We start from the raw sequence: 20902 nt of genomic DNA, 5'->3' as shown, positions 1-20902 counted from the left end.
TAAACCATCCATTCAGAAATTCCAAAGAGTGAAGGAAAATTGCCCTTTTTCTCTGCCGATTCCCAATTTCCAACTAATTTGGTGTGAGTCATGTTTGATGTTCAGATCCGTTGACCATAGCACTACTGTAATAGGAAGGAGTTATGAAAAATACATGTACCCTGCCGGTCCTGGGCTTCGAACTGGCGACATTTCGAGCTCAATGCAAACATCCTACCACTAGACTAAAGGGAAATTCCCGTTCTTGGCCTGTGCTGAGTTCAATGCCTACATGGTACAGTGTCTGTATCATGCTGTGAACATACTTGTTGTCGCCTTCCATACTACTACTCTCTGCACAATTCAATATGCAATACTAAACGCACATGGATGCTAATTTTTAATTCAAACTTGATAAGAGGACAGCCAATATGTGATATAATAAATGGTTACCACTTATAAATCTAGAAGCCCTCAAGAGTTGTCAGCTTTATAAATCGAATTCCCGTGTTTGGGTCAAGATATATAAGCGATACAAATAGGATAACCAATTGGGAGGAACAAATTGGCACGTGATGCTGATAACATAACCATAGAAATGTTTCACGAGAAGGCTATAAATAAGGTCACGTGCACTTTGCACGCATTCCTAACCCACGGTCCATATGTAATTCGTGAAAAGTCTGTATAAAGTCGCTGGGTCGAGATAATCTCAATAATTGGTGAGCAGTTCGACAAAGCACTCATGATTAGCTTTGCCCGAAAAGAACAGAAACACGGTCTTTGTTTAACTTATAAATGGTACAACCCCTGGATAACGTTTTATATGACAAAAAAATCATTAATGTCGGGGCAGCGTCTCGCGACAATTCTAAGGACTAACCATCCCCTGTATTTGTACTTGGTGTCTATGGCGGTCGTCATGTCATATTTCCCGTCAGTAGGCGGTTGAGAAAGAGAGCTGTGACTACACACACTGATAGTACTGATAAAGCAACAAACTCCAACTCCAGCAACAAACCCAGTTGTCCATCCACGTAAAGAAATCTGCATGCGAGCTGAATGACTTTCACAACTTTCTATTGGGAGATAGAATCTGCCGTTCACAGCTTTGGCGAATGGTTCAAGGATTTATATGAATGAAAAGACGTCACGTTGTTTAATGGATTGCAAGCTCCGATATCCTGGTCTATTTCAAGAACACATTGTTTTAGAGTACGTGTGAAATAGCATGGTCGTTAAACTTCACGTTTGGGTGCGAGCACTTCCAGAAATCGCTTCCGAATTTCTCCAGGGTACCGCCTGTGTCACGTGGTTTACGAGAGAAGAGTCTCGTGCTGGCGGCATTAGTCGATCCCTAATCGGACAGCATTGATACTGAATGGCAATGATGTCGTCTCTATTAGATTACGGTTGACTAAATTACCAACTCCTCAAGTCAACCAGGTTTACAAATATTTACGTATTTGTACTACTAAATTATGGATGCAGTAGTACCGAGATAGATATACTCCAGAGCTGGTCATAAACTGAAAAGGATACCGAGTTTTTAAGAACTCCAGAAAGCTTTTGATAATTATTGAACACCCACTCTCTAAACGAGTCTCTTCTTTACTACCGAACACAAACTTAAAGGAACGCCATTATCTACTTGTAATGAGAGTTTTTTTCCAAAGAAAGGGCAAATAGTGATTCCAGTAAATGGAACTGAAGTGTAGTTAGTCGCGAAGCACACGAAAGAGACTGTAATGGATATTTGGTAGGAACTCTTGTTGGTCTGCAAAGTTGACCACCCCGTGAACAGCCAGGGTCATTTTGAGGCGGGGTCTCCTTGTAGTAGTTGGTGACTACCTCTCTGAATAACATACGGAAGGACCTTCACATGCCATCAAGAGCAATTAGAGTAAAGAGTCTTGCCCAAACATCACAGACCGGCCCTTTCTAAGCTTCCTGAGAAACACAAACCGACACGTGAAGGGAGCGTCGAATCACGCACCTCAGATATACGCCTGATGCATAGGTGTCTGACTCGTTTTATAAAAAGTCAGGCACCTGTGCCTGATGTTAGGTGTCCGGCTCTCTAACTGACAGAGCTATTGCGGCCCAATTTGAATTCACGAGAACGAGTTTGGTACCTGTTTAATGTCACTAAGACCTCGCATACCTTTAGGAACATACTCTCTCTTAGTTTGACTTGTTTTTGTCCGTCTATAGGAGGGTTGAGATTCAGAGCGGACTAGACACACTACTGTTACTGATAACCAACGAGCTACCCTGTCACCCGTAAGTCCCGGCGTCACCATCCACATCATGACATTTACATGCAACCGTTCATGTCTGTTTTGGGGAGATATTTAATCTACTACTGCTATGTCGAATGTATCGGAGTATTCGTATTAACCGAAAAAATCAGTCGCTAAACTAGTTAATACATATCAGCTGCAAGGTCTGGCTTCTTTGTCAACTTCAAGAACAGGTTGTTTTAGAGAGTTTGAAAAATGGCATGATCGTTAATCCAAACGAACTGTATGATTTTCGGCCTGTTTGGGTGCGAGCATTTCAAGCATCGCTTCCAAATTTCTCCAGGGTACCGCGTGCGTCATGTGGTTGATAGAAGGGTCTGGTGCTTGTGACATTGATGGTGCCTAATCGGACAACAGCGATGTTTAATTTCAATTCCTTTATTACTTTTGGCCTAAGTGAGAATGACGCCTTCTCAATTAGATTACTGTTGACTGAATTCCCAGCATTTCATACCAACCACGTTGTTCTTAATTTCTACCAATCGTTCTTAGTACTACTAAATAATGGAAGCAATCGTACTGAGATACCGTATAATTTAGTCTTGGTTATAAAGGACTGGGTTTTAAGACCTTTTTATACTAGTGATTATAAAACATTTGCTTCCCAGATACTTGTCTACAGCACAATTTAAGGAACGGCTACGTTTTCTCGTTATGAGATATTTATTTTTCCGAAATGGGGACGAAATCGCGAGAGTGACACTGACAATATCTACATATGTATCGAGTAAAACCTTAAGTATTTGTAACCAATTACAAGGACACAATGGCCTCTTTCACATCGCTTATTGAGATCTATTAAGCTGTAAACTTGGGGAATTAAATTTTCCTATTGTATTTTTTTCTTTTCTATATTAACATTCATACTTCCGTTGTCCCGTGTGTAGGGGCCGCGGTGGCCGAGTGGTTAAGGTATCGTTAACATGCGAGTTCGAAACCTACATGGGGCAGTTGCCAGGTACTGACCGTAGGCCGGTGGTTTTTTCTCCGGGTACTCCGGCTTTCCTCCACCTCCAAACCTGGCACGTCCTTAAATGACCCTGGCTGTTAATAGGACGCTAAACAAACAAAAAACCAATGTCCCGTTGTATTCAATATTCAAAGGATTGCTCAAAACGTCAATTGCTGATTGAAAAAAAACCAGCACAACACAGGGTTTCGGGATGTGCAGGTTGACGAAGAGTGAAAGTTTTTATGGCCGACATCATCATCTTTTTGGGAAATATTTTATTTCGTTAAACAATATGAGCTAGACGTAACATGGCGACCCCGTGTCACTAACCCGGTTATCATTTCGAGAACATTACATTACATATGCTTGACTTAAGTTCACATGACGAGTGGCGTCGCTGAAGCAGAAGAAGTTTAACCTTACAAAACACGTGGTCTTAATTGTATCCCTTTATTTTTTCGAATTCGAGCTTGAATTACGGCTTTCGTTACACGTCGTTAACCTATTGCCAAGGATGGATTCCAACAGTCGGTTATCGAACACCTAGCCTATCTGTGTGCTTGTTGACTCGGACATGAAATTCAGATTGTATAAACATGGTCGGCGAAATTCGTGTTTCTCAAAGCAATTAACTCATCGTTGTACCTATGAAACGGAAGGACTTCGGATAAAAGTCTGAATTGTTACCTATTGCAGCCTCGTGAATATGGAAATATAAACAATCCGGCCAAAATTAAGACATTTTTGTCTATAGCAATATAACTCACGATCACATATTTATATCACCGTTTGTGCAAATCATTGTTCGTATAACAATAGAACGAATGCGTTCATTTTGTTTCGAACGAGGTATAGAGCAGTAGAAAAAGTGGAAAAACTGAAAGAACGGTTCAAGATTGATAAAAAATGAATTTGGTCAGACTTGATCGGGTATCTAAACATAACAGCATTTAAAACGTTACTTTACAACTAGACTAACATCCATTTAAATTAATTGTCGTGAAAGGCATATGCACAAAACAGCACTTTTACATGGATATTGAAAAAGAAGAACAAGACCAGGTGTTTTGGAAAGCTAGCGTCTTCTGCTTCATCGCTAGCATGTAACTCCAGGTTAAGTCGCATTCTTAAAACGAATAGGAAAATACAAGAATAGGGTATGGAAATGGAATCCAAAGCCGTAACAACGAATATCCATCTTTCGAAAAAATGTTTTTTCGTTTATAGTCGACACGTGTCATGACAATCGTGATGGTACGAATCAGTAATTGAATACCGTAGGTAGGAGAAGCACGAATGTTACTATGTAGAAATGGAAAATTCTTCATCGCTAATATGGTCCAGCTTAGTCGTATGTAATACGCTGCAGTATAATCTGTTTGGAAAAAGAAAACTCATTCCAAGAGAACGAAGGCGTTCCTTGTATGGTGAGATTGGTGGTGATGAAAAGAATGGGAAAAATCAAACGTTTTGACGGTTTTTGGAGCGCGTGTTCACTATTAATCGAAAGCTCTTTTAAAGTTTCACTTCTGAAGTAAACACTATCCAAACAGTACTGCGGCCCGACTTAATCTTACTAAGCATGATGTAAAGAAGTTTGATAAAGACTTAGTGGAGTATATAACTTTTCGAACCATCGTTAGAGCATTGTTCATAAGAATTTTTATGAAGTTTAATAATCCTATATGAACGATGCAGTTCAATAACCTTAAAAATCAATAGACGATGTTTTGAAAGATTGCAATATTGTAGACTGATTAGCTAGTAATTCGTCTTTTGACAAATTGAATAATGTGTATATAGGGTTTCTCTGGTTGTCAAGCAACCCTGGCTCCTTTTGTAAACAGGAAATGTCCTGATGTCTGAACAGATGAGGATCCCGTTATTACATCTCTCATCAGCTACCGCCTGTCATGTCGCTGTTTATGTGTGGTTTGACATCAAGGCTAAGTAATACAGACCTGTTTAGTTCTCTGTTAAGGATTATTGACTAAACATGTTTAATCCAATCTGGAAGTTAATCCATTCCCTGGCACATTCTTCCGCGATTGCAGTGAATGGAAGGAGCCTCTCGATATTTCAGTACCTCCGTGAAAAGCACCCGTATCCCTAACTAGGAACAAGAGGAGTCATAATTTAAATACAGCCTCAGGGGAATTTTTAAATGTTTAAGATATACAAAAGTGTGTAAAACCCATATAAAGATAGAACTTCATTGTAAAAAAGTAGGGTTCAAGTTTTTCCTGTGCTAGATGTTAAATTGTTCCATAACGTCTGCTTTAGATATTATGGAGGAAGGGAATTGTTAGGTTTTAATTTATGATTGACAGCAATATAAAATACAACTCTTGAGAGCACAGTTTTGAATGAGAAATCGACATATTACCTTTTTATTACCTCGGCTTTTACAGAGATGTTATATTTCAACAAACCTTGTTCTCTTTGTGCAATATTGCTCACATCACACTATAGGAATATTCATCATAATCAAATTGCGGCTATCAAATGGCTCGCAGTTTTGTAATCATCATAGACAGCCTTAATATCCACCCACACACGGCCGATACGATACCTACGGCACGCACGAGAGGGCGCTTGCAGCCATCCGTCAGCTGGAACTAGATCGCCTGACAAAACGCTGACGGGTTTGATACGAGACTTGCCGACATTAGACATCCAATCATTGTAATGCCATTTCTGTCAGAACTCTGGTTATATCTCAAGTTTGCACTTGTCTGTATCATTACACTTTCAAACACGAACTAACACAATTATGTAACGTATAATTTCGTAACTGATGTTGTCTATCTGGACTGGCTAGCAATAACTATTTCCCTTAATGATTTTGAAATTGTCATTTTGTTTCTCTGTTATACCTGAATTTCAAATATTGACTACATATGACGCGATTTATTACTTAGAATATGATATCACAATGTCTTTTACTTATATAATCAAACAACGTACTGTTGATGTGTATGATTTGTTGAGTTTCCCAAAGAGTTCTAAAATGGTACTAGAGTTTTACGTTTGTCAATATTTGTGGAGTTTTGTTTTCCATGTGTTTATGTAGGCGCGGTGCTGCATATACATAATTCAGTTTAACGATAACTTAATCACCTCCCACGCAGTACTGATAAACTGTTCTTATCGACAATAGACAGTCTAATAGCATGTATCAAAGAAATAAAGCTGGGACGCTATTAAAATTGGCTATGGAACACTCGTACCGCGGACTGTTTACAACACCCCGTCACGTTATTGTACTCCCAGACGGTCTTGGAATCCTAAACTCACTTTAAAACATTTTAATTAATTGAACTATGCTTCATTGTTATCTCGTTTAACATGCTAACGAGACAGGTAGATTTCTAACCCATGTTGGTGTTAACTGCCGATACATTTGCATGTAATGCTTTGTACTTCCTGTGTGAAGGTCATTTATTAGCCACGTGATTACTTGGTTTGCCTTTTTAGCTCACCGGTTACTCGGCGTCGGCGTCGGTGTCGGCGTCGGCGTCCCACCCCGAAACTTTAAAGCTTTTGGGGTAAGTTTTTGGAAAGCTTGTAAGTCCAAAAGTATACACCTCTTGCCCTTCTTATTTGGTTTATACATTCATTAGAGGTCTAGGAGTGATGTTATGGCAAAATTATGCAGAAAAATATTGTGATTTTTTCGCACTTTACCATTTTGAGCAATTAACTTTTTTGGCACCAAAACCCACTTTAAAGTTTTTGGAGTAAGTTATTGGAAAGCTTGTAAGTCCAAAAGTATACACCTCATGCCCTTCTAATTTGGTTTATACATTCATTAGAGGTCTAGGAGTGATGTTATGGCAAAATCATGCAGAAAAAAATGTGATTTTTTTCGCATTTTACCATTTTGTGGACTTAACTTTTTTGGCACCAAAACCCACTTTAAAGTTTTTGGAGTAAGTTTTTGGAAAGCTTGTACGTCCAAAAGTATATACCTCTTGCCCTTCTTATTTGGTTTATACATTCATTAGAGGTCTAGGAGTGATGTTATGGCAAAATTATGCAGAAAAATATTGTGATTTTTTCGCATTTTACCATTTTGTGGACTTAACTTTTTTGGTACCAAAACTCACTTTAAAGTTTTTGGAGTAAGTTTTTGGAAAGCTTGTAAGTCCAAAAGTATACACCTCGTGCCCTTCTAATTTGGTTTATACATTCATTAGAGGTCTAGGAGTGATGTTATGGCAAAATCATGCAGAAAAAAAATGTGATTTTTTTTCCGCATTTTACCATTTTGTGGACTTAACTTTTCTGGCACCAAAACCCACTTTAAAGTTTTTGGAGTAAGTTTTTGGAAAGCTTGTAAGCCCAAAAGTATACACCTCATGCCCTTCTAATTTGATTTATAGATTCATTAGAGATCCAGGAGTGATGCTGTGGCAAATCATGCAGAAAAAAATGGGCATTTTGGCATTTTACCATTTAGTGCACTTACTTTTTTTGACACAAAAACTCACTTTAAAGATTTTGGGTGTTAGTTTTGAAAAGCTTGTAAGTCCACACCCTTCTTATTTGGTTTATACATCCATTAGAGGTCTAGGAGCGATATTATGTGACATACAATTTCAAAATGACATGCTTATACATACATAAAAAATGAATGCATAGTGTGATTGCTGCCGCCGGTGAGCTTTCGCAATCATTGATTGCACTTGTTTATGTTAGTAGTTACTTGCTAATAATCTCCTGGTTTACTACTTCGGGCCGAAATGTATCCATACAGTGCTTAACACTGCCTTGCATTGTTTATGATTGTTGACACATTTTCCATATATCGTTCGTCAATTATAAACCTTGTAGTCGGCAGGGTGTCGGCTCCGAGGCTGGATGTACCTTGCAGCTGGTTGGCTATTAATTCCCGGAGTTAACCTTAACCTTATAGTTGGTAGCCGATCAATCTCCGATACTGGCCGTAACCTTGTAGCTAGTGAACTCTTAAGTCCCCGTGGGTGGCCGTAACCTTGTAGCTAGTGAGCTCTAAGTCCCCGAGGATGGCCGTAACCTTGTAGCTAGTAAGCTTTAAGTCCCCGAGGGTGGCCGTAACCTTATAGCTTGTGAATTCCATGTCCCCGAGGGTGGCCGTAACCTTGTAGCTAGAGAATTCCATGTCCCCGAGGGTGGTTGTAACCTTGTAGCTAGTGAAATCTTTCAACCGTTTGATTATTAGTCCGTCCCCGAAGACATTGGTAGAAATATTGTAGTTAGGATTATTCTGACAGAGTTTAATTGACACGCGACATTCTTACAGTTTAGCTGACACGCGACATTCTTACAGTTTAATTGGCACGCGACATTCTTACAGTTTGATTGACACGCGACGTTCTTACAGTTTAATTGACACGCGACATTCTTACAATTTAATTGGAACGAGTCATTCTTACAGTTTAATTGGCACGCGACATTCTTACAGTTTGATTGACACGCGACATTCTTACAGTTTAATTGGCACGAGTCATTCTGACAGTTTAATTGACACGCGACATTCTTAGTTTAATTGACACGCGTCATTCTGACAGTTTAATTGACACGCGTCATTCTGACAGTTTAATTGATACGCGTCATTCTTAGTTTGATTGACACGCGTCATTCTGACAGTTTAATTGACACGCGTCATTCTGACAGTTTAATTGACACACGTCATTCTGACAGAGTGTAATTGACACGAGTCATTCTGACAGTTTAATTGACACACGTCATTCTGACAGAGTGTAATTGACACGCGTCATTCTGACAGTTTAATTGACACGCATCATTCTGACAGTTTAATTGACACACGTCATTCTGACAGAGTTTAATTGACACGCGTCATTCTGACAGTTTAATTGACCCGCGTCATTCTGACAGAGTGTAATTGACACGCGTCATTCCGACAGAGTTTAATTGACAGTTAAATTGACACGTGTCATTCCGGCAGAGTTAAATTGATACACAACAGCTTAAGATTAGTTGTTTAGTTTCACTGACATAATGTCCCAAATGGACAGTTTTTAAGGAGTTGAGCAAGCCAAGATGGTGTAGAGAATGAAACCAATAGTAAGGTAATTGTATACAATTGGGGACAGCGGGTGTATCTTATATATTGTACTGTCTTTCTGCCATGCCCGTTATCATGACTCAACACATGTGACTAGTTCTACCAGTGTGTTTCCGGGTGAACATAGTCATTTAAGATATCATTTTAAAGGAATCCCTAAATGTTGTAAGATAGCTGTGATACTACATGTTTCGCTGTCTGAAAACATTAAAATATATGTATTGGTCAGCAAGATGGCTTTCATATCCGAGCTATACATTTTTGGAAACTTTCAGCGACTAGACAGGCAATCAGGCATACAAATAATCAAAATAATTGATTTACTATTACATTTTCAGCTCTTGAAACATTATCAGCTGAAATAGGGACTTTTGTGTGATGTGTTATGAACCTTGGTAATGTGATATCAACATCAGTTTTTGTTTACGTTTCTAACTGGGATTTTATTAGTTAGTAATGTCATGACTATTTGGTTAGAACTTGTTTCAGTGGCATCGATTTAGTTTCTGTTGTGACCGTGAATATGGGTTACTGTTTTGCTTCACAATTTAGATGATACATGTTTTAATTACTCTGAAAAAATCGATACTGCGACCCTGGAAAAGCAGTTTTGTTCATAGGATTGAATATTGGGATAATTTATAACACGATAAGATAATATTTTGCCATAGATATTCTTGGTTTTTGTAGCGTTATCAAAGTTCAGGATATCATGTTGTTTAACTATTATAAGAGTTCTATAAAAATCTTTAAATCGAAAAATACACAGACAGGACAGAATCAGAGGACTTGTAATAGATAGATAAATGGTGATTGATTTTAATTAAACTGTAAGTAAATGATGTTATTGTGTGTTTCAATAACATACATTATATATCATAATGGTTTAATTTTCTTTAACTATACGCATCAGCTATATTTTGATCTATTGCAAGGCTAAAATGACTATTGCACGGTCACGTGCGAACTATTGAACACATGTGACGTTTTGGAATTTGGTCACATGCGAACTATAATACACCTGTAACATTTCGAAATTTTAGTCCTACCCTTTCAAGCGTCTAAGTCACTCAGATGTAAATACTGCCTGCTAAGCGTGTTTTAGTGATTATGTAATAAAACTAGTACATCATTGGTGTCTAGAAGACCATTAAACTTATCATTGATATAGTATAAGCCGAAGGATGAGTATATAAAACCACACCATACAGCTGTTTCGTCCTGTTGGGACTCGTTAGTGATGTCTGGGACATCCTACAGCTGTCTGGTCCTTCTAGGATTCGTCAGTGATGTCAGGGACATCCTACAGCTGTCTGGTCCTTCTAGGATTCGTCAGTGATGTCAGGGACATCCTACAGCTATCTGGTCCTTCTAGGGCTCGTCAGTGATGTCAGGGACATCAGACAGCTGTTTGGTTGTTCTAGGACTCGTTAGTGATGTTAGGGACATCCTACAGCTGTCTGGTCCTTCTAGGGCTCGTCAGTGATGTCAGGGACACCCTACAGCTATCTGGTCCTTCTAGGGCTCGTCAGTGATGTCAGGGACATCCTACAGCTGTCTGGTCCTTCTAGGGCTCGTCAGTGATGTTAGGGACATCCTACAACTGTCTGGTCCTTCTAGGACTCGTCAGTGATGTCAGGGACATCATACAGCTGTCTTGTTGTTCTAGGACTCGTCAATGATGATGTCAGGGACATCCTACAGCTGTCTGGTCCTTATAAGTTCTAGGATTCGTCAGTGATGTCAAGGTCATCCTACAGCTGTTCGTCCTTTTGGGACTCGTCAGTGATATCAAGGACATCCTACAGCTGTTCGTCCTTTTAGGAATCGTTAGTGAAGTCAGGGACATCCTACAGCTGTTCGTCCTTTTGGGGCTCGTTAGTGATGTCAAGGACATCCTACAGCTGTTCGTCCTTTTGGGACTCGTTGGTGATGTCAAGGACATCCTACAGCTGTTCGTCCTTTTAGGACTCGTTAGTGAAATCAGGGACATCCTACAGCTATTCGTCCTTCTAGGACTCGTCAGTGATGATGTCAGGGACATACTACAGCTGTTCGTCCTTTTAGGACTCGTTAGTGATGTCATGTCAGGGACATCACTAATTTTGTAAACTTGTGTGTGTGTGTGTGGCATTGTGGTACCACTCATGTTGACTTTTGTGTGCGAAATTGAATCACAGTATTTATTAACATATGTATCTAACATTGTGGCACCATTTTCATAAACTTTTGTATGTAACATTGAATCACAATATTTGTAAACTTGTTCTATAACACTGTAACACTTCTGGAAACCAACCTGCCCAATATTGAGAAAAGGTTAGAACGACAAATTGTCAAGATGTTAACAAACATAAACATTTTATTTTACAAATAATACAAAAAGGCAAACAGGTCGAAACGCATTTATGTACAACATGGGCACAGCCTTATTTCCTATTTACAATGTATTCTCGAACATTACAATCCTCAGTTGTCACTTTCCCCATTATAGCAAATCCAGCTCCTCGGGACTCCCGGATACCGTATCTAACCATAACCCACCAGTAATAGTATCCATAACCCACCAGTAATAGTTCGGAAACTTCCGGATACCGTATCTAACCATAACCTACCAGTAATAGTATCCATAACCCACCAGTAATAGTATCCATAACCCACCAGTAATAGTTCGGAAACTTCCGGATACCGTATCTAACCATAACCCACCAGTAATAGTATCCATAACCCACCAGTAATAGTATCCATAACCCACCAGTAACAGTTCGGAAACTTCCGGATACCGTATCTAACCATAGTCCACAAGAAATAGAGTCCGCAAAGTTCCGGATCCCGTATCTAACCATAGTCCACAAGAAATAAAGTCCGCAAAGTTCCGGATCCCGTATCTAACCATAGTCCACCAACTTCCGGATACTGTATTTATCTTTTTTCCCATCAGTAATAGTCAAGAAACGTTCGGATTGGTACATTTTCTCTCCTCAGACTTTCACTTAAATAACTGTCATCCTATATACCTTGATGTACAACCCACAGATTTACAGTGGATAATTCACCTTACTGTTTTGAAAGAAAATGTCTTTAATAATGACTGGTATCTCTTACATTAATGTAAGGACCCCTTTTGATCTATAATTAAGCCTAAAACGAACTCAATATCATTTGACATTTTAATCGTGAAAATGGGATTATCTTCGGTTTCAAAATCAAACTGATACTTTACCTTACTGACAATAGGAACTATCCCTTTATACTTGTGTAGACGAAAAACACCAAAAAAAAAAGCGAAGTAACACCTCTGTATAGTAGGTATCATATGACGGGGTTGAAACACGGCAGGCCAAGTCACCGGATACCGTTATATGATCGTCTAGCTGAGAATGTGTGGGCGACCAAGCTACTTCAAACAAATGGCTAGTGTCGATATCCAGACGTTTAACAACAGTTACATCTCCAGGGACACACACTGAAGCCACAATGGCTTTACACATTTCCTAGAAAACCAATACAATATAGAACTTCACATTACACATATTTCAAAGTCGTGATACAGTGATGTTTGGGGACCTAGACGGTGTTTATAGAATGTATCGGCGTAACAAATAACATTTTAAGGAATATAGAGAAATGTAGCTTTTAAAGTGAATATTTCAGTGATGAAGAATATATTTATACTTGATTAATACATGTAAATTATATAAATGTTAAGATGATTGACAAAAGAAGTTGTATTTTGCTAAATTGGTTTAGTGACATATCACATTGGAAAAATTAGAAACCCGGAGTAGTTTTATATATTAAAATTAAACAAATACTGACGTATTAATAAAAGTAATTCGAATTCAAAATGGATTCAGCGAGGGCAAAATATCAACAATAGAAAGAACATTGGAAAAGACAATGACAATAATACTAGGTGTTCCATCAGACACGCCATGTTCAAGTTAATGCCAATAATATAACGTTATTAAAGATTGGATTAGTTAGCGACACCGTCACCACAAGGCTTTTAAGTTAACAAAAGAAACGCTTTCAACAAAAGAAAACATTTCCTGATAGTATTAAACAGAAAACTGCCTCGTAATTTTACTTCACCCTACAAGCAACAGCGTGGTAAGTTTTCGACAAAAAAGGTGATATCCTGACCAAACATTCAATACTCAATTAACATAACACGTCGTCATAAGGAGAGACCATAGAGCTACTGTCAAGAAAGAGAACTTTCACGAGCAGAGCATTGGAATTGCCACGTTTATCGTAGAGCTTAGAAGACGTAACTCCGCTGGTCATGAGTAATGATCGAGATAAGCGGCTGATGTATAAGAGTCTTCATTGTCATCGATTTCAAGATCGAAAGGATGAAAACAGTCGACGTGGTCAATAAAATCCTTGTTCTTCTGAAACGTTCTTTGTGAGGAAAGAATATTTGTTAACAGGTTCTTAAAAGATAGCTACTTGACAATCTTTGCTTCTATTGCATTTCGCAGTGGGCGTATAACTTCCTACTATCGATTAGGCATCATCGGAACGGAAATGGCAAAACAGAGTATCCATTGACTTCAGAAAATAATAACAGAGAAATCAGTCTTTATAGATAAAAATGACATTATAGAATTACACGGAACTTGTTAACCTATGTCCAGCTAACACATGAAGTTTAACAGTGAGTATTTCATTAACATACCAGGGGTTTAGAGTTATCAGTAAAGTTCACTGATCAATATACATTACTTTGTGTGTATTTGGGACTTATTTCCGTTTCGTTACCTATATGTATTTATGAGTACGACACAATAAAATACATATAGACACCATAGATTTGATTTATATAAAAAAAGGTACAGATTATTTAAACTGAGTCGAAAATATTGAGATGGATTCTGGTGCGATTACAGCCGACGAACAGTGGAACAGAGAGGTGAACGGTGGTATTTAATCTGTAGCCAATTAACACAATAACATTAGAAGGTGGTGACATAAAATACAGACATCCGTAAACACCTATGTAATCTATATTCTCATGTCTGTCATTTAAATAATTCTATATAGAATCCGTGTTACTTTGGACCTCCGTCCTTGGCCAGAGCCATCAGCTCTCCCTGAAATCAGAAACAAATGAACAGCGTTAGGTAGGACAATTCAGCAAATACATACTGACAAGTAAACAAGTTAAATATATATTACAGAAATGAATTACGATACTAAGGGTGCTATATGTCATAGATTTATAAAATGTTCTATACACTTTTTTTACAATAATATATCATTTATATCAGCGTTCACTTATCAGACTCGATGAAGGTAAAGTTATTTTGATGCTATTAAACAATTCGTCGATACTGTGCTGGTACATCCAAATTAATGAGAGAAAAAATCGGTGACATTGACTTGAGTTGCTGCCATTTTTCAGATTTTAATTGTCATATTAATGTAATAACCAAGCGCAATGGATTTGTTTGGAGACTTATGCTATATGACGACCACAAATACAATGCTCACCTCGTCCGCGTCTGACTGTTCATTGTTTGTTTCAGATGAAGGGTTCTCTTTCTTCGCCATTGCTTCCTGCTTCTTCCTTTGCTTGTTTTCAAGTGATTGCAACTGTTCCATATCTTTTATTGGGACGTTTTCCTCTTCATCCTCTTCCTCCTCCTTTGCATTCTCGCCTTCAGACTCGTTCTCAGCTTCAAGCTGTGCAAGAGCTTCCATTTCGGCTTGGTGTTCAGGTGACAGCTGGTTGTTTTTGTTTCCCGCCAGATCTCCGGGAAGAAACAGGGGGAGTGTGTTCATAAAGGGACTCTCTAGGATGAGCTTGTTGTTGTCTGCACCAGGTCTCATCTAGTAAAGAAGGGAAATGATTAATTGGAATATTGATGAAAACAGGAATACTTATTCGGCAAGTACCAGATAAGCAGGACAGAAGTTAATGGACAGTAATCTTACTTATAAACGCTTATTGATCTTATCCTCTTTGTACTTTTTCAGGAGTCTCCATGCATATATATACATAATTTTTCGATTTTGAGTTTGAATTATGGCTTTGTTATAATGTCGGTATTCTTTATTTTTGCATACACAATCATTCTTATTTTTATACACAAAGTATAATTATTTATTTTACGGCACGTCACTCATCCTTGTACCTTACCTGCTGAGGGTTTAACGATCCAGGTGGTGTCCATGCCGTGTACGTCCTGACATTGTCCTTGTGTGTCCTCGACCCTTGGAAACGCTTGCTTCCCGCATTCACTTTGCTTCCGCCTTCCTGAGGAAGTGCCAAGAGATCGATAGTCGCCTCTGGTATTTCCTTTACTCTTTTCTGTGGAATGTGATTCGAGTACTCATCTGAAGACTGGCTGGACTCTTCAGAGGAAGCTTCCTCCGAGGACGAGCTTGATGATGAGGACGACGAAGACGAGGAGGGTTTGCTGATCGACTGTTGGGAGGATTCGCCTGACTCCTCTGAATCACTGTCAGACTCATCGGATGACGAGCTACCACCGTACTTCTGCTTCCAGTAATGATCTTGAACAAACATGGCCGAAGGCGTTAATGTTACTTCTTAGATATCCTTTACCTTCCTGAAACTATTAACTTATTTCAAATATGCAGCCCCTCATTAGGTTAATAGGCCATACTCACAAGTCTATTGATACATGTCTTTAACACAATGATTTCACCGTTAGCCTTACGTAATGGTGTAAACTCTTCATTCAAGGCAAATATGATATACCAGGAATAACAATTCTCTGGAAAGTGTGGATAGGATGATTAACCTGGGCATTTCTTTATATAAATGCAATAATATATTCATTAGGTTTCTTTCCTTAGATAAGGTAAGCATACCAGGATGTTTGCTTCCTCGCTTGTAGTCTTGGTACCGACCACCGGCTTTCTTCTCAACGCGTTTGGGCATCTGTAATATATAACACAAATTAGTATTTAGTTGATTAGAAGAATTGTTTTCTTATATATTTATTGATATGCGACAAGTTTTGCTACCAAAAGAGCCGACAATGACAAGGGGAAAAAATCCACAAATGTAACACAGAACAGGCAAACATCGAGGATGTTTGAATACTTTGAGAAAAGACAATATCAACATTGTTACTGATGGATCGCGGGAGTACGTGACATGTTTGGAAATAGTACTGAATTTGGGAGAGTTCCTTTTCAATTCGTACCAGAAACTCCGGAATCAGAATTATGTCCTTCAATTTCCGTCCGTGTCATTTTGTGTTGAGGTTTAGAATGATGCCATGACTTTCACACCTTGAACACACATAACTATGAGAGATCGACTACTACATATGTCAAATCATCAACACTGAAAGCCATCGAACACACAGAATACGGTCGAACACACAGAATACGGTCGAACACCTTTAATTATTTCAGGATATTTGACGGGGACTACGTGGAATATCCACTCCACGACGGTGGCGTATGTATTTACTGGTGATGAACGTGGTTGCATTATCTTTAGAAGACGATGACAACTTCCTTAGTGACGTATCAATCATCTCGATATAAAATCGAGTACATTGTCTAATGGAGATTCGGATGCTGGGGTTATCTTTTGTAGATTAAGGTGATTACATTGGTATGGGGTCTCCTTTGTATTACTTAGCTCACTTGGCACTTGTTTAAGACAGAATCATCAAAGAAGATAATACCAGGTGAGCGATGCAGGCCTATCAGGCCTTTTCTACTGCCATTCTTTGCTACATTTCAGTTACTCTCGGGTAGGTTCTGAGCCCAATTCATATATGTCACCTTCCGTTGTAGACTTTTTTAAAACCATGAAAAATAATTTTTTCAAAACAAATCCAGTAAATATATAAATCTGTATTATGTTGTTATGTTTTTTTATATCCAACACATTGATGAATGCCAGACTTATCGTCAGAAAAAAATATTAACCTTCATTAACTATATAAAGAAGCGATAGATAATTTACGTCATTGCCTGTTATCTTTTGTTCAGTGATACAGGATAATACTTGTCCAAAAAGGGAGCTATGGCGGATACACACGCAGTTTACATACACGTTACTGCCCCATCAGTCAATAGCTCTACATAGAGGCGTCAAATATACATGTATAATTTAATGAATATGTCTTGTATGTTGTAAAATTTTTTTTTTTTCCCCTTTTTTCGATTTCCTGAAAATAATTACAATATCAAAGGAATATATATTACGGTAATATTATCACAATATCAAAGGAATATATAATACGGTAATATAATTACAATACCAAGGGGACATATATTACGGTAATGCCAAACGTTATATTTGGGATCACATCATGTTTCCTGTTTTCAATCAAGACAATTTCTCCAATACCTTTAATCCTCAAATAGTTTTGCATGACCTCGAGGCCGCCTGAAATGTAGTTGGAGTTAGCTGAAATATATATATGTTTATATCTGCGCTCAAATAACATTGTTGTTATATTTCGTTAAAACCAAATAATTCAGACGGCCGCTACTCCAGTTATATTCTGGATATGATTTTAGATGCATTGACAAAATTTCGTACTCTTCCTAAAAACACTGTTATTATGTTTCGTTAAAACCAAATAATTCAGATGGCCGCTACTCCAGTTATATTCTGGATATGATTTTAGATGCATTGACAAAATTTCGTACTCTTCCTAAAAACACAAATAAGTAATAATCGGCAGGTCGCGATGACTTAAACTATACACCATACGAAATATAAAGTGTCCATATATACAACAGTGTCCGAAATAGGTTCTGAAACCTCCTACATCTGAAAGCAAACGTCGAAAGGTTATAATAAACTTTGAGAATGACCTCACGTGACACGTGACTCATTCGAATTACCTACTGATTGATGTCCTGTATTATTCTCTGACGTCACACAATACGACGTGACGTGCGTCCTGGCGGCAATTCCTGGAACGTTCACACCTTATAACCACTTGAGTGTCACTGTCCGCCTAATTCCCAGTGATGGACAGACTTAGTGCCAGAGAACCTCCTTTCACACTCTTACCTTTGTAATGGCTTTACCAGAGCGAGTCGGTGGTTCAGTGGTCTGTATGAATCCCAAAAGGCTATTGAGGGTACTGGTTTATGGACTTTTCTGGATATAATCAGGCATTAATTAATCATATTAATCAATTACTTAAAGGTTATTAAATTTCAAATGACTTTATTCCGTTGTTTTCGAAGGTATTGTTAATTGCATAATTTCTATATTTACACAATCGTTGATCATATTTTGTTCTCCTCACGATCACTATTAAAACAATGCAAAAACACTGCTGGGTGTATAATAGGTGCTACTTCTGCTTAACGCTCAGAATTTTGGGAGGGGGATGTCAGCGTAATGTGACCAGGTGTGGTTTCCTTCTGGCAGCCTTTGGCAGTGTACTCCAGTGAGATAGCGCTATAAAGTCGGCTTCAGCTCCGCACTATCACAAGGAAGTAGACACGAACATACCATATTTACCACACGCATGTAACATACACACAGGGTAAATCGCCCTTAAATGGCCATATCTGTTAACAAGATGTTAAACAACACAAAACTACCCCAAACCATCACCATAATCTGGAAATATTGTTCATTCGTAAATGTCCCAAAATGCATACAGATTAACACCCGTGTTAGACTCCCGTGGGACAAACTGTGACGTCACCACGGTTCACAAGCTAAATTTAAAATACGGAAGCTAGATCATATGATCTATGTGTCAGACAAACCATGTTGTAATAACTTGATACATTAGAGGGTTTGTTCTATGATACCGGACTGTAAAACAAAATGTATAGTGTGGATGTCACGAATTACGCCCACACAACTCCCAGCACCAGGACGGTTAATATTACATTTATTAAAAATATGTATACCTGACATTTTACAGTAGATGCGCTTAAATAAATCTATATATACTGTACTATCCTCAGTGGTAATTGTATGTTATAAAATATAAGAAAAAAACATTGAGTTAATTTATTATATCTAATTTGTCGTCATACTACCTTAATTGTTGTTAATACCGTCGCATTGTGATCTCACTGACCTATGTTGTTATATCATGATAAATTTAGCTTGGTTTTTAGAAGCATTTTCAATGGCTTAAAATCAGCTCATATAACGTAAAAAAAATCATCGCTGTCGCTTTCGATTGGCTGATACAATGGCGTAATATTTTCTAAGAGAAAAGAGTCCATCAATAAAAGTATAGATTGATTTAAAATAAATTATTTGAATATATGTCATGGCGGGGCTTATTTAGAGCACATCGTTTTTGTGTGCTACGGCTCCATAACATCAAAAATATATTCAAGTTATCCTCAATTAATCAACTGTAAGAGGATACCGTAGTCGTATGCCCGAAGCTTGTGTGCAAGCACCGACGACGTGTGTGCAAATATCGACGTCATGTGATCTAAGCTCGTGAATGGACACTGACGTCATATGATCTTAGCTGGTGAGTGAAAACCGACGTCATATGATCTTAGCTGGTGTCTGAACACTGACGTCATATGATCTTAGCTGGTGTGTTAACACCGTCGTCATATGATCTTAGCTGGTGTTTTAACACCGACGTCATATGATCTTAGCTGGTGTCTGAACACTGACGTCATATGATCTTAGCTGGTGTGTTAACACCGTCGTCATATGATCTTAGCTGGTGTCTGAACACTGACGTCATATGATCTTAGTTGGTGTGTTAACACCGTCGTCATATGATCTTAGCTGGTGTGTTAACACTGACGTCATATGATCTTAGCTGGTGTGTTAACACTGACGTCATATGATCTTAGGTGGTGTGTTAACACCGACGTCATATGATCTAAGCTGTTGTATGAATATTGACGTCATATGATCTTAGCTGGTGTCTGAACACTGACGTCATATGATCTTAGCTGGTGTATGAACACCGACGTCATATGATCTTAGCTGGTGTGTTAACACTGACGTCATATGATCTTAGCTGGTGTATGAACACCGACGTCATATGATCTAAGCTGGTGTGTTAACACTGACGTCATATGATCTTAGCTGGTGTGTTAACATCGACGTCATATGATCTAAGCTGGTGTGTTAACATCGACGTCATATGATCTTAGCTGGTGTCTGAACACTGACGTCATATGATCTTAGCTGGTGTCTGAACACTGACGTCATATGATCTTAGCTGGTGTCTGAACACTGACGTCATATGATCTTAGCTGGTGAGTGGACACCGACATCATATGACATCAACAGGTTGTAAACATCGACATCATCTAATGATAAAAAAAAACGGTTGAGGATCATCATCCACATGACTTTCACATTTCGACTGATAGGAGGTCAAATCCAGTACGTTAGGTACCATATTCCGACAAACCCTAGTTAGTCTGGGGACACAATTATAGCACAAAACTCAAATGTATTTAACATAGCAATTACGTCACAACTCAGAACCGGAAAAATGCAGTTATCATACAAAACTGCTGCATCATGAAATACGCCTTAAATGTCAGATACCAATTAGGAAAACTCGTGTCTACTGCCGAGGATTGTGAGCAGTCGTACTTGAAATCGAAGGTTTTGTAAGTACGATTAATGAGTAT

The 20902-nt window shown here is 38.4% G+C and overlaps 1 protein-coding gene across 5 annotated transcripts in view; it reads right to left on the bottom strand.

The window, feature by feature from the left end:
- Window positions 1-11642: 11642 nt before the first annotated feature.
- The window catches only part of LOC117324168 (nucleosome assembly protein 1-like 3), a 60554-nt gene continuing 51294 nt past the window's right edge, over window positions 11643-20902 (bottom strand). For 3 of the 5 annotated variants that reach the window (XM_033879850.1, XM_033879851.1, XM_033879852.1), the window contains exons 5-8: window positions 16151-16220; window positions 15453-15829; window positions 14804-15142; window positions 11643-14403 (exon numbers count right to left, since the gene is read on the bottom strand). In XM_033879850.1, coding sequence (XP_033735741.1) covers window positions 14362-14403; window positions 14804-15142; window positions 15453-15829; window positions 16151-16220 — 828 coding nt within the window. In that variant the 3' untranslated portion in view covers window positions 11643-14361. The remainder of the gene's footprint in view (window positions 14404-14803; window positions 15143-15452; window positions 15830-16150; window positions 16221-20902) is intronic. The other 2 variants (XR_004531915.1, XR_004531916.1) reach the window with 2 other exon arrangements.

This window comes from Pecten maximus, chromosome 3, assembly GCF_902652985.1.
Source record: "Pecten maximus chromosome 3, xPecMax1.1, whole genome shotgun sequence".
Taxonomy (NCBI): domain Eukaryota; kingdom Metazoa; phylum Mollusca; class Bivalvia; order Pectinida; family Pectinidae; genus Pecten; species Pecten maximus.
This window is presented reverse-complemented; position numbering and strand designations above follow the sequence as displayed.